The sequence below is a fragment of the Martes martes genome, assembly GCF_963455335.1.
Source record: "Martes martes genome assembly, chromosome: 2".
In the NCBI taxonomy this organism is placed as follows: domain Eukaryota; kingdom Metazoa; phylum Chordata; class Mammalia; order Carnivora; family Mustelidae; genus Martes; species Martes martes.
The window spans coordinates 86,844,459-86,860,185 of NC_137889.1; the positions used below are offsets into that span (position 1 = coordinate 86,844,459).

General features: G+C 37.7%; 1 protein-coding gene across 2 annotated transcripts in view; it reads right to left on the reverse strand.

Moving 5' to 3' along the window:
- WDFY3 (WD repeat and FYVE domain containing 3) overlaps nucleotides 1-14,043 on the reverse strand; it is a gene marked incomplete at its 5' end in the record, with an annotated part of 176,668 nt that extends 162,625 nt beyond the window's left edge. The window contains 2 exons of one of the 2 annotated variants that reach the window (XM_080796083.1): nucleotides 1,814-1,937; nucleotides 13,849-14,043. In XM_080796083.1, the coding sequence (XP_080652209.1) occupies nucleotides 1,814-1,937; nucleotides 13,849-14,028 (304 nt within the window). The remainder of the gene's footprint in view (nucleotides 1-1,813; nucleotides 1,938-13,848) is intronic. The other variant, XM_080796084.1, reaches the window with a different exon arrangement.
- Nucleotides 14,044-15,727: the final 1,684 nt, after the last annotated feature.

Consider the following 15,727-nt stretch of genomic DNA (forward strand, 5'->3'; position numbering starts at 1 on the left):
AGCAGGGAGCCTGCTTCCCCCTCTCTCTGCGTGCCTCTCTGCCTACTTGTGATCTTTGTCTGTCAAATGAATAAATAAAGTCTTTAAAAAAAAATGAAAAAGTTAGTTTGAGAAAGAAAGATGCCTTGAGATCAGAACAGAAGTTCCATCCCAAAGAATTGGAAAGATATCCCAGACAACATGAGTGGAAACATAAAAAGGACAGCTATGCAGCTGACCTAGGGAGCAACCATGGATTAATGGATTAACGCAAGCCAGAAAGTTCCGGAAGAGCTATTTGCAAGAAGATGAAACTGTCAGAATATCTGACGCCTTCAATGATATGGAAGGGAGATTCAGAAAAACATTTTAGCAATAGGGGATGAATTTGGGATGAAAATCTAGAAAACTAAACAAAATATAGGCAATTATTAACTCAGTTGGACGTGGTGGAAAAGAAGTCTTCAAGAAAAGAAATCACAGCATACCATATCATATGACTCATCTTAAAATACTGTGGTTACAGTCCATACAAGATAATATTGATCTAATCAAATTGTGACAGAATAATATTGGAGGGACTTAGAAAGCACACATGTATAGGCAATGGTGGTGAACTTTAGAGAATGAAAGTCTCGTTTTCTTTTGTGGGAAGTCAAAATATAGATCTAAATGTGGGAAAGAGGGGGGCACATACTGCAAGCACATCATTTAGAGGCACAGGTAAATGCCAAAAAAAATTTTTTTTTAAAGTGAGAATGAGAAATGGAGTTAACTAGGATGATGGAAGGGAGATGCTGTTTTTAATAAACATTTTAACTATCTGACCCTTAAATACATGCCTGTATTATGTTAATAAAAAATAAATTTAAAAATAAGATTACTAAAAAAAGCATTATTGTTACTATGGGAAAAACAGGAATTTGATGGGCTGAAAAGATAAGTGACTGTCCAAAGGGACATTTAAAGAGAATTCAAATCATCAATTTATCAGTCTACTGCTTCAATAAGAAAGCTACCACCCAAACAACCATTACAAAACTAAAATAACAAAATAAAGTCAAGATAAAAATCCTCAGACATACTGCTAATTTAGAAAATGACTAATGGCAAATAAAATCAAGATACTTTTTTTAATATTGGATAAAGGGAGGATACCTGATGAACTTTAAAATTACCGAATAAAGCTTATTATATGTAAAAATTATAGGTTAAAGACCCCTAAGCAGTTTATGATCTAATAGGAAGATGAAGTCACACACAAATAACCCCTGGTGGAATTGAGAAGCAAAGAGTAGTTACAAAGAGAAGGTTTTTCCTTTGATTAAGGGAGTCAAGAAACATTCCATCGAAGAGGTATGAGTTAATACCTAAGCTTCAAAGATTTAGCTGTACTGATGTGGGGGGTGAGGGGGCAGAGTCTCTCCTTTAGGTGAAGCACTGTAAGTAAAGGATAAAAATAAGAGCTCAGCATGTTTACAACTATAAGCAGCTTGGTTTGGTTGAAATATAGAAAAGAAAACAAGAAATAATATGTAGACTAAAAATAACTTCATACAGCCAGATCCTGGATTTGCCTTCAATGTCATGCTAGGAATCTGGATTTTGTTCAGAGCAGGGGGTGGGGATGGGAGGTCCCAGGACAATGTCTTGAGTACAGCTGCTCCACTTGGGAGATGCTGAACCCACCAACAGCAGGGAGTGTGAGAATGGGAACAGGGACAGGTAATTAAAACCCATATGTATAAAACTGGGTCAATTTTCTCTTTAATTTTAATAGCACTTTTACCAAACAACCTATTCAAATAGTTTTTCCTGGTTTCAGTAAAAATACCTGTGGATTTGTTTGATGCTCTCCTTCGAATTTCTGTTACCATCAGTCGTGAGACTTGGGTTGTGAACTGCAGAAGGTCAGAAAATTTTTCTGTCATCGTATTTGGCGGAGCATTTCCAAAAACCTGTGGATGAAAAAAAAAATAGCCACAATTTTAATGAAGCATTGTCAACTACTGACTTTCATTCTGTATATTTCAAAGTGTGGTATGACTTGAAAATCAAGTCAAAAAAGTATTCTTATACAGATACTTTGAATCTGAGTATGTTGAAAATACAACTCTTTCAATAAATCATATCTAGCCACATTTCCTAGCACATATTATACAATCTTTTGGATTAATGATTAAATAAATGAAATAAAAGCCAAAGAATAGTTATCTGTATGTAAAATCTGAATCCATCTTACTGGTAAACTTTAGAAAGCATGTTTCTCTGAAGAGAGATCTAAATTAAGAATTTAGAGAAAGAGAAGCCTGGGTGGCTTAGTGGGTTAAGTTTCAGACTCTTGGTTTAGGCTCAGGTCATGATCCATGGTTCCTGAGGTGGAGCTGAGCGGTGCCCTACCCTGAGTATGGCCCTGCACTCAGCAGGAAGTCTGCCTGAAGATTCTTTCCACTCCCCCCACTCACATTCAAATGTGTGCTCTCTCTTTAAAATAAGTAAATACATCTAAAAAAAAAATTAGAGAAAAATGTAAGGTTCCATGATGGTATACAGATACATCAGATGGTGAAGAGCAGGGATTCATCTATGGTTAAGTCCTAGACTGAATACAGAATTACTAAACTCATGCTATAGCTCAGAATTTCTAAACTGTACAATTTCCAAAATAGTACTGTTAGGAAAAAGATTAAAGAAAATGAATGTGAGGGTCATGAAATATACTTGTTTTAATAAAAAACCTAAGACAAATGAACTTTAGAATAAATCTTTAAAAAAAAAGATTTTATTTATTTAGAGAGCGAGAATGTGCACGCAAGGGGGGGGAGGGGAGAGAGGGAGAGGGAGAATCTCAAGCAGACTCTCTCTGAGCATGGAGCCCTACATGGGGCAGGGCTCCATCTGAAGATCCACGGATCATGCATGACCTGAGCCTAAACCAAGAGCTGGAAGCTTAACCCACTGAGCCACAAGGCACCCTTAGAATACATACTTCTTAAAGATAAACCAGTGTGGGCTTAGCAAAGAGGACAAGGAAATGAAACCTGGACCAACAGTCTTAGGAAAAGAAATGGCTATATAACTGGATGTATCCTGAAATATTATTTTGAAAAATGTTCTTTATGCTAAAAGGAAATCCGGTCTTCTAAAACTATTATGACAGCTCTCTATTATAATACTAATCACGCAGTATCTTGTATTCTTATTATTTGTTCAAATGTCACTCAAAAGGAGGGAACATATCTTACTCATCTTCGTATTCTATTTTACCTTAATTTATGGAGATATTCCCTAAATATGTTTGTTTATATCTTGTTTCCCACCCCCACAACAACAGATTCTAGAGAACACTTAAGTAGCACTGAAGGCTACATAAATTATAACATGAGAATATAAACTAAAATTAAGAAAGAAAACAAAAACAAGGAAATAAACCAGGCTAGGGAATAGATGGGGGGAAAAAAACACAAAATCTAAGACCAAAAGACCAGTTCTGTATTTGCCATGTTTGGGCCATAAATTTTGGCTCAAATATACAAAAGAGAAGACCTACTCTACTACATGGTTCACAATGTCCTTAGGTAAGAAAAAATATATATCTAAGGAAGTATCTCCATTTTTATACTATAACATAAAAATTTCTTTCCAAGGATCCTCAAAAAAAGGATACAACTTATAATATAATATTCTTATAACAAATATATTTCTTACATTCTTACAACATATACTATATTCCTTATAATACCAAACAAACCAACTGAGCTGAAAGTACCAAACAAACAAATCAATTCTACAGGGTATACTTTTGTTTGGCTATCTAAGGACTGTTCATTAACTTTACACAGGAGTAATTTTACATTATCTCAAAGAAAAAACTGGACTTTTCAAGATCTCAATAAATTGTTTTTTTTCGGCTGAGATACTGATAAATGTTATGTGTTTATAACTCAACTGGGTCATTTGTTAGTAAGACCCATATTCTTTAACAAGCAAATTGGAGGCAGATTAGAAACTGAGAAGCCTAATAATGACAAAGGCTTGAATAACCATTCTACTACCAACTCAGAAATATGAGTATATAACTGTTATTTATAAAACAATTGTGGGGGTGCCTGGGTGGCTCAGTGGGTTAAGCCTCTGCCTTCAGCTCAGGTCATGATCTCAGGGTCCTGGGATCAAGTCCCACATCGGGCTCTCTGCTCGGCAGGGAGCCTGCTTCCTCCTCTCTCTCTCTCTCTCTGCCTGCCTCTCTGCCTACTTGTGATCTCTCTCTGTCAAACAAATGAATAAAATCTTTAAAAAAAAAAAAATGCAACTAACTTGGGGCACCTGGGTGGCTCAGCCAGCTAAGTGCCCAAACCGATTTCTGCTCAGGTCATGATCTCAGGGTTGTGAGGTGGAGCCTGCATAAGATTATCTCTCTCTTCTGTCCCCTTACCGCCCTCCCACTCTGCTCTGAAAGAAAGAAAGAAAAAAATCTAAATTTTCATACAAATCCTGACATTTAACCGCTTTATTGCCATGAGAAACTTTTTTCAAAAGATATGCCTTCCTTGAACTGACCAAATCACTATTACAGAAAGAGTTATGTCCTATTTGCTAATTTGAAATGAACAACTATTGCTTCTTTGACATAAACAACTTTTAGTCTAGTGATTCATTCTTTTCATTTATTCACTCATAAATATTTATTGATCTCTATATATTCCAGGCAATATCTGGAGTCATGAATACAAAGGTAAATAGAGAGTGGTGAATACCAAAGTAAATGAATCAGAGGATTCCTGTGCTTGTGGAGTTCATATTTTAGTACAGGAGACAAACATTAAACAAATTAAGAATAGAAATTACATTAGTGATATGTTCGAAAGGAGGTAAACAGGGTAACTAGAAGGGAATGCCTATTGTGGGGACAGGATGTCCAAGAAGGTCTCGCTGAGATGACACTACCAGGTGGACATGAACTGGGGACTGGGGTAGGGGAGGAATCCAAAGACTGGTGCAAATGGAATGTATTTTATGAGATGGGAAATGTGCAAGATAAGGTGGGAGAGGTACAGGGACTAAAACATGAACTGACATTTAGATAATACTGAACATATAAGGTAGCAAAGAAAAGAGTAGATTTTTCTGTCATTAACTTCAACAATTAAATCTAAAAATATTAGTACGTAACCACCTTCCACAAATAGCAATATTACTTTAAAAAATGCAACATTTTAATCATGTACTTAAATGTATGCTACAGAGGATGGAGCGTGAGCTGGGAGTACCAGGAGGCTTGGATTCTCCTCACCCTCAGACACTACTGGTCAAATTTTTCTGGTTCTCCATCTCCCCATTTGCCAAAGGACAGAGCTAAGCAAGAGACTGTTCAACTCAGAAGAAATGACTCTACAACATCTATGTGACATTCATAACTCAGATCTAAAAAAAAAAAAACAAAACAGCGGTGAGGAACAAATATGCCATCTACCAAATTCAGGAAGAATAACAGTTACCAAGTGAAGAACATTTATAATGTGCCTAGCACTATGCAAATACTTGAGAATTATCATTTAAATCTCATAAAATCCTATAGAGTGTCCTCATTTTATACATAAGGAAATTAAAGCTTAGAGAAGTTAAACAACTAAAGCCAGAAGGTGGTGGAGACAGAACTCAAAATTAGGTCTGTCTGTTTCAAGCAGTGCTCTTAATCACTCAGTACTATGCTGTCTCAATTAAACTTCGTATGAACCCTAGCAATGTCACTTTACACAGTTTTGCCTTAAGAGGGGAACAGCACAGTTAGACTTTATTTCAGAAGAGTAATTTTTAATATCCACCTGAATTACAGAAAATTTTCTGGCACTTCCTCAACTAAATGTTTTTGGCATACTCAGGGAGAACATACTAATAGTATTATTTTAATGCCATGTACAGCACAAAAGCTCAATATAGGGACGCCAGGGTGGCTCAGTCAGTTAAGCACCTGCCTTCGGGTCAGGTTATGATCCTAAGGTCCTGAGATGAGGCTCTATGTCCGTCCAGCTCCTTGCTCAGCTGGGAGCCTGCTTCTCCCTTTGTCTGCCAATTTCCCTGCTCATGCTGACAAATAAATAAACAAAATCTTAAAAAAAAAAAAAAAACAACTACATATATATTTGTTGCTGAATAAAGCTACTCAAATAAAAATTAAATATGACTTCATTGGAGAAGTGTCTGTTCATATCTTCTGCCCATTTTTTGATATGATTATCTGTCTTGTGTGTGTTGAGTTTGAGAAGTTCTTTAATTTATTCATTTATTTATTTTAAATATTTTATTTATTTATTTGACAGAGAGAGCACAAGTAGGCAGAGAGGCAGGCAGAGAGAGAAAGGGGGAAGCAGGCTCCCCGCTGAGCAGAGAGCCCGATGCCAGGCTCGATCCCAGGACCCTGAGACCTGACCTGAGCTGAAAGCAGAGGCTTAACCCACTGAGCCACCCAGGCACCCCAAGAAGTTCTTTATAGATCCTGGATATCAGCCTTTTGTCTGTACTGTCATTTGCAAATATCTTCTCCCATTGTGTGGGCTGCCTCTTTGTTTTGTTGACTGTTTCCTTTGCTGTGCAGAAGCTTTTGATCGTGATGAAGTCCCAAAAGTTCATTTTCGCTTTTGTTACCTTTGCCTTTGGAGACATATCTTGAAAGAAGTTGCTGTGGCTGATATCAAAGAGGTTACTGCCTATGTTCTCCTCTAGGATTCTGATGGATTCCTGTCTCACGTTGAGGTCTGTTATCCATTTCGAGCTTATCTTTGTGTACGGTGTAAGAGAAAGGTCGAGTTTCATTCTTCTACATATAGCTGTCCAGTTTTCCCAGCACCATTTATTGAAGAGACTGTCTTTTTTCCACTGGATATTTTTTCCTGCTTTGTCGAAGATGATTTGACCATAGAGTTGAGGGTCCATATCTGGGCTCTCTACTCTGTTCCACTGGTCTATGTGTCTGTTTTTATGCCAGTACCATGCTGTCTTGGTGATCACAGCTTTGTAGTAAAGCTTGAAATCAGGTAACGTGATGCCGCCAGTTTTATTTTTGCTTTTCAACATTTCCTTAGCAATTCGGGGTCTCTTCTGATTCCATACAAATTTTAGGATTATTTGCTCCAGCTCTTTGAAAAATACCAGTGGAATTTTGATCAGAATGGCATTAAAAGTATAGATGGCTCTAGGCAGTATAGACATTTTAACAATGTTTATTCTTCCAATTCAAGAGCATGGAATGGTCTTCCATCTTTTTGTGTCTTCTTCAATTTCCTTCATGAGTGTTCTGTAGTTCCTCGGGTACAGATCCTTTACCTCTCTGGTTAGGTTTATTCCCAGGTATCTTATGGTTCTTGATGCTATAGTAAATGGAATCGATTCTCTAATTTCCCTTTCTGTATTTTCATTGTTAGTGTATAAGAAAGCCACTGATCTCTGTACACTGACTTTGTATCCTGCCACATTATTGAATTGCTGTATGAGTTCTAGTAGTTTGGGGGTGGAGTCTTTTGGATTTTCCATATAAAGAATCATGTCATCTGCAATGAGACAGAGTTTGACTTCTTCATTGCCAATCTGGATACATTTTATTTCTCTTTGTTGTCTGAGTGCTGTTGCTAGGACTTCTAATACTATGTTGAACAAGAGTGGTGAGAGTGGGCATCCTTGTCATGTTCCTGATCTCAACAGGAAGGCTGTGAGCTTTTTCCCCTTGAGGATGATATTTGCTGTGGGTCTTTCATAGATAGATTTTACGAAGACATACAAATGGCTATCAGACACACGAAAAAATGTTCATCATCACTAGCCATCAGGGAGATTCAAATTAAAACCACATTGAGATACCACCTTACACCAGTTAGAATGGCCAAAATTAGCAAGACAGGAAACAACGTGTGTTGGAGAGGATGTGGAGAAAGGGGAACCCTCTTTCACTGTTGGTGAGAATGCAAGTTGGTGCAGCCACTTTGGAGAACAGTGTGGAGATTCCTCAAGGAATTAAAAATAGAGCTTCCCTATAACACTGCAATTGCACTACTGGGTATTTACCCCAAAGATACAGATGGAGTGAAAAGAAGGGCCATCTGTACCCCAATGTTTATAGCAGCAATGGCCACGGTCGCCAAACTGTGGAAAGAACCAAGATACCCTTCAACAGACCAATGGATAAGGAAGATGTGGTCCATATACACTGTGGAGTAGTATGCCTCCATCAGAAAGGATGAATAGGGGCGCCTGGGTGGCTCAGTGGGTTAAGCCTCTGCCTTCGGCTCAGATCATGATCCCAGGGTCCTGGGATCGAGCCCCGCATCAGGCTCTCTGCTCAGCAGGGAGCCTGCTCCCCCCGCCCTCTCTGCCTGCCTCTTTGCCTGCTTGTGATCTCTGTCTATCAAATAAATAAATAAGATCTTCAAAAATAATAAATAAATAAATAGTGTTTGTTTTAAAAAAAAAAAAAAAAGAAAGAAAGAAAGGATGAATACCCAACTTTTGTAGCAACATGGACGGGACTGGAAGAGATTATGCTGAGTGAAATAAGTCAAGCAGAGAGAGTCCATTATCATATGGTTTCACTTATTTGTGGAGCATAACAAATAACATGGAGGACATGGGGAGATGGAGAGGAGAAGGGAGTTGAGGGAAATTGGAAGGGGAGGTGAACCGTGAGAGACTATGGACTCTGAAAAACAACCTGAGGGTTTTGAAGGGGCAGGGGGAGGGAGGTTGGGGGAGCCAGGTGGTGGGTATTAAGGAGGACACGTATTGCATGGAGCACTGGGTGTGGTGCAAAAACAATGAATACTGTTACGCTGAAAAGAAATAAAAAAAAAATTAAATATGACTAATAATAGAGGTTATAATTTTTACAAAGTTTTCTAAAATGGTGTCTTTTGTTCCCTAAAATATGTAATATTTAAAAATCAGTGACGTAGTACTGAGTATCAGGAGTCCTGGAATAATTTGTTATACATAACAGATTTAAAAAATTAACAATGAAGATACAATTGCATTACTTCATAGTAAATGAGTCTTCTTATTAATTAATATAAATGATTAGGAAAACATGGGTATCCTCCCTGTTTCTAAGAAGGACCACCAACTCAAAAGAAATTGAGAACGCTCAGTCCCTTTCTCTCCTTCGGAATATGCCTGGCTCAGAACATGCACTCTCATTTGCTCTGCAAGGGTCTTGCAACTATCCAGTTTTGCCAATGGCTGGGTAAGAAAATATAACTATTTCAGATGTGAGATTAGCAAATCCTTTGTTGCACAGCCCTAAGCTACACTGTCCAATATCAACTGTACTGGTATTATGTAATAAGAATTCAACTGTATATATGTAAACACAAAGCTGTAAAAATGTAAATAGTTCACCTGACTCCTGATCGCTCTCTCATTTGGTTCTCAACTTGAGTATTCTTTTAAAGCCAACAATTTAAAAGTAAAGGTCACTTGTAAGGGATAAAAAAGAAAAACACTGTATTCAACTTAGGTGCTTCTAAGTATAATTAATTCAAAAACAAAGGGAGTTTCTAATAGAAGATCTAGTTAGTAAAATTATATTTTTAAACACACAAAGAAGTATGATAACATATACCACAGTAATTAACAATGGCAGTTAATTTTTAGATGACTAAAATGTTACTCATTTTTGAATAGTTTAAGCCAAGTATTTGTCAATAAGCTTTTGTTCTTAAGACTAAAAGAATTATTAAGATTATTTATTTTTTTAAGAATTATTTTTAAGAATCCTGGATAAATAGTATTCGGCTATTCTCAGACTCCACCATCATCTCTCAAATGACAGCAGCAGTCTCCTTGCAGGACTGTGATGAAGACCACAGGAGGCAGCAGAAGACCTCAGCATGAGCCCTGGCCCAGAAAAAGGACTCAACACATGTCATTTCTCAACCTGTGTCTCTTAAAGGCAAAAATCACACATTGAAATAACACTACTGAGCACTCTTTAATAATGATTCTGTAGATAGATGCTCATGTCTAACAGCAATATGGTTTATTTGCCATTTAGCAAGAATCAAGCAGTCTCAAAAAATGATAGCACATTTCATTTTTAGCAATTATGGCCAGAACTCTAGAACCACACTGAGCTATTCTTTCATCAAAGCTCTTCCTTTTTTCTTTTTTTGTTCTTTTTTTTCTTTTTAAGAGAGGGAGGAAGGGGGGAAGAGACAGAGGGAGGGAGAGAGAGAGAGAAAATCTTAAGGAGGCTCCACGCCCCAACACAGAGCCCAACACAGGGCTCGAGCTCCCAACCCTGAGATCACGACCTGAGCCAAAATAAAAATTCAGACGCTTAACCGACTGAGCCATCCAGACACCCTTCTTCAAAGCTCTTTCTTAGCGGTGGAGAATATTCATGTATAAATGGTCAAACACCAAAGAAATACAGCTATATATTTCAAACTTAATGGACTGGATGTCTTATCTAAGGATAATCTTCATTTGCTAATGACAATATATTTTTTAAATTGGTCACAATGGTACGGAAAAAAAGTTCCTATCTTTTTATTAGTTCCTATCTTTTTATTAGTTAAGAGCTGACTGATCTTTATGATATTTAAATCACTCACTGTATTAGAGGTGTAAGGCAAGGCATATATATGTACTTTTACTCAGGCAGTTAAAAACTTTTGACTTGAAAGAATAATGAAACTTCTGACAACATAGAACATAAGAGAACTAAGTCACTGTCTAAGCAATAGAGAATCACTAAAGCATCTCAACTCTACTTACAAAACAAACAAATATTTAGATGATTCTTCCAGTTTAAGCCTCACTTGAATTGGCTGTAGAAGCCTAACTGATGAAATACATGGGACATATATGTAGGATATTACTTACTAATTTATGTTAATAGCTGAGAACAACTGCCTTAACTATTCTGATCATTACCATCACTTTGTTAATGTGTATAAGCCTGAGAGAAGAAAATTACCTCAAACTATTCAGTAGGCCAATAGTACATTGTGATAATCAGATAGGACAAAAATAAAAAGATTAAAAAAGAAACAACTTCCCAGAACTGATTCCAATAAAAATTAATGACTGTTACCTCACCAGGGCTTGAAAAAAATGGCTTGTCTGTAATCTGTTCTCTCTCTCACTTTCACAGCAGCTATTTTAAACCCTTCCCCACCTCTCTGCATGTTCCTACACGACCATCTCCTCTCTCCATCATTCTCAGCCTCTTATTTCATAGATTAAAAAAATGAACAACATCTAAATGTACTAATGTTTGCACCAGCTCTTCCCATCTACTCAATCCGATGGGTGATGTATGAACTGGTCTCTCTTACTATCCTCCTTCTACCCCTGCCCCTCTGCCTTACCAACCCAGCAAAACCTCAATCCCCATAAATAATATATCTCTCTGCCTCATCTACTTCTACACGCATGCTGCCAAGTGCCTGCAGGAGAAAAATCACACGCCCACATGGCTAAGATCCAGTACAAATTTATCATCTCCAACTTTCACTGGACCCTCAATGCCCTTAAATTCTTTCACCATCCCTTTCAACTCTCTCTCATTCTCTTTTGTAATATTCCAAATCATCACAATTTTCTTAAACCCCCTAACTTACTCCAAGGCTCTTAACAGACCACATCTTCTGCTGATGACTATAAGAAATTGAGGTCATCAAGCAAGATCTTATTCAAATTCCCACACCTAACTACAAATCATATTCACACCCAACAAAATGTGCTCTTCTCCGGGTTGGAGTATCTTTCTCCTGGGCAAGGCTCACCTGCGCCCCCGCACCCCAGTAATCTGACCCCATGCTCTCCTCTCTCAGTCACTTTCACTCTTAAAAATTTCCAAATTTCCTCTTCCGCTGGTTTCTCCCTTCTCTTTATGAACCAGAATCTCCTCCGTCTTTACAGACAAAGCAAAACACAAGAAACACACACACAAAAACCCTTCTCATCACCAAGTTCACATCCATCAATCTCTTTGGTTCTCCTTTCTTTCAAATTTCTACAAGCCCAGTATATTCCTATTGTCTCTCTTCATCTCCCATTCACTTCTCAACTCACTGTTTTCTGGTTCTGCCATTCTAGTAACTTACAAACTGGCAAATTTCATGAACATTTTTCAATCTTCATCTTATTGGGTCTCACTCTATGATACATGGTAGTGCTGACTACTCTCTCTTTTCATACATTTATCTTTGGGCTCTATAGCCGCCCCTCTCCTGATTCTTTTGTACTGCTACTGTCCAGCTCCTGCTGTGTACCCTTCATGTGTTCCCCTCCTTTCACTAGACATTCATTTTCTCCATGGTTGATCCTTAGTCAAGTGCTCTTCCCACTTGGCACTATAAGCCATGAGTACCTTCTCATCCCCTTCCAGGATTTCAACTACCCCATCCTTGCCAGAGTCCCCAAAGCACATATCCAGCCAAATCCTGTACCCGAGCTTCTAACTCTGCTTACTGAATACATTCACTTGGGACGCTCACAAATAATTCAACTGAATCTATCTTTTAAAATTTTCTTTCTGAGCAAATGGGAAAAACATTCCCAATTAGTTTCCCAAATTAGAAACCCAGTAGACAGCTTACCTTGCTCCCTTCTACTCTCTTATTCTATTGCTTAAAATACTTCATTGGCCCTGCATGCTTCCCGGAAAAAGTGCTGACTTCTAATACAATATACAAACCCATCATGATGTACCTCCTATCAATCTCGACAGTCTTTTTTTTTGTTCCTCCTTGATATAAAATCAACTTCTTGGGACTCCTTATAGATGTTGGCACATATTAAAATATTTGTTGCTTTTTATCTTGATTCATGCTTTAATCTCTTACTCTAATTATCTTCTTGGTTAATCTGGTCCAGTTAATTCCAACTGGGCTAATGGTTATCATTTAAGGCCTCAAGAATCACATCATATTCTCTCTCTTTTTAAGATTTACCTATTTATATGACAGAAAGAAAAAGAAGAGTATATGCGCACGCACATGTGAGCAGGGGAAGGGTAGAGGGAGAGAGAGAGAATCTCAAGCAGATTCCCTGCTGCTCACAGAGCCCAATGCAGGGCTTGATCTCACCACCCCAGATCACAACCTGAGCCAAAATCAAAAGTTGGATGTTCAATTGGCTGAGCCACCCAGGTGCCCCTACATCACATTCTCAAAGGAGACCTCCCTTCTCCAATCCCCACAGACTTTTAGACAATTTTCTTTCAAGGGGTGCCCTTCAGTGCTGAAAAAGCTAAAAGCAGCAGCAGTGACTGGCAGTGAAGAGCAGTGGGGTCTGAAAGCCTCTGGAACTACCTGAATTTTTGAACTATGTACTTGTACACCTTGGATAAAAATATAAAAATTAAATATTCCGACCAAGACTGCTACACATGTAATCAACTTCACAAAATACCTTAAAAAATTAACTCTATTTAGACGCTCTTGGGCCTATAACTACAAAATCTCTTACAGAAGATCTGCCAAACAACAAAGCAAACTGAGATGATTCCGTGAAGTATACAAAATATACTTGGGCAATTACATTCTTTGGTGCAATAAACCATCATTTCAAAAAAATAATGGAAATAGCAAATGGTAATTTATAACCCATCCCTCTTCCAAAACTCAACCATTATAGGAACATTTTACAGAATGCTCAGTCTTCCTTTTATCTGTTAGAACTAAATGGAATTCACTCCGACCAGGTCTCAGATAAAGTTACATGGCTCACAGTAAATTGAAAGGAAGGAAAGAAAACATCAAGCTTCTTAAACACTCATTCTATCATTTCTTCCTCTCTGTGATTTACTCTAACCTTCAAATTCCTGCAGTCTAACCAGTCCTGGAAAGCATGGCCTCAGCAACATGGACTTACCCTGTTAAACACTGGCAGCATCATGTACAACTTCTCCTCTTGTTCCTTCTGAGTCATGTGCCGGGGAGGATGGCACAACTCAGTGAAGAGACGGCGGAGGTGCATCAGTCCTAAGGCGTTGTCCTGGGGGCTGCACTCCTCCTGCCTCGGTCGCCCCATGATCCTCTTCACCATGTTCATCTTGGCTGGTTGGTGATAAACACTTCTGATTCTGTGGGAAGATGTTCATATGCAGATAGTCAAAATGTCAGCATCCTGACCAGGTAAAGAGCTTAGAAAAAGCCAGGAAAACATCTTTTTGTACTTTTTCAAACAGAAAAGGTAGAGAGGCAAAACTAATTTTGATTAAGCCTCCCTAAGTGACAAATTAGGAATCATGGCACCCAATATTCCTACTGGCTTTGGCATAATTTGTATAAAATGTAAAACATTAAGTGTAAAACATTAATTGGACAAGTATCAAAAGTTCCTAATTAAGTTAGTCATATGAAGTTCAACAAATAAAGGGGCCAAAAATCTCACTATTAATACATCGCTTAATAGCTGAGCATAGGTAAAAAGAATGAAGAATAGAAAGTTCAACCTCATCTCAAAACAACAACAAAAAACAAAACAAAACAAAAACCTTACCCTCTAAACATGAAGTTTTCTCCCTTTAATTATTTAATTTTTATTCTAGATGAACGATTATAGTTTAGGTACCTGTTTGAAGAGTCTACTTTGTTACAGTTTGAAAACATGCAAATTAAAATGAATACATCCCAGTATATTTTACAAATCATAAGACAGTAAAAACTTTCATTTACCAGAAGACCACTTTTTCAAACTGTAGTTTGAAACCCTTTGGCAGGTCATGTTAATTCATTTAGTGGATCATGATGACCATTAAAAAAAAAAAAGAAGTGAAATAGAAGATACTGGAATACATATAGTTAGGGTGATTATTATTTCATGAGACTTATTTTAGGTAATTCATACATACTACATCACAATGTAAAATGTATCCCTGGCTAGAGCTGCAGTTAAGAAATAAACAAACCAACCACTGGGTTAGAATACGTACAAGATTCAATAACACAAAGCACTCAGAAAGCATCTTCAGCCCTTTTCAACCACCACTAACTGTGCCAGCAATTAGCTAATTTCAGACACAAAAAGAGGATATTTTACAAAGGAACCAGGAAGGCTGGGAGGACATTATGAATACACAGAATTTAGATAAAAGGCAGTTTGCTTTTTAATCCGTAGAAAAGCAGGAATAACCTGAAGATTACTTTTTAATTTCTCTGTATAACCACATAAGCCAGTAATGCCATTTCTTAAGAAATGAAAAGATTACTGCAAGGCTAGAGCTTTACTTACTAAACATCTGTCTACTGATTTTTAAAACACTAAGAAGAACTGGCCTCTTAAATATGCTTGCCCTTGAGAATTCTGAGTGAATTCCATATTTGGCCCCAGGGTTCCGCTTATGCGCTCCAGTCGACTGCAACAGGAGGCCAGGAGATGACTCATCTCAAGTGAGGAGTAGAAAGACACTGCCTAGAGCCCTGCCAGGGGCTCCTCTGGGCTGAGGGACCACTGTCTGGAGGGTCCAATCCCAGGGAAGAGTACGCAGAAACAGGCAAAGGCCGAAAGAGCCTCTAAACCACAAAATGACAAACAAAATGTAGTCCAGGTCAAAGCTGTTTAACATATTTCATCCTGGGAAAATATTTAAGTCCTCCAACTATAAGGTTTTTAACAAATACATTCAAATCACCTGTGTGCTATTTATAGTCCCAGAGAGCCCCAGAACAAAAATAAAACTTGAAGTAAATTACAAAACTTTTGATAATTAGCTGACATTTTAGATTATGCTTATCTGTTCTTTTTCCTT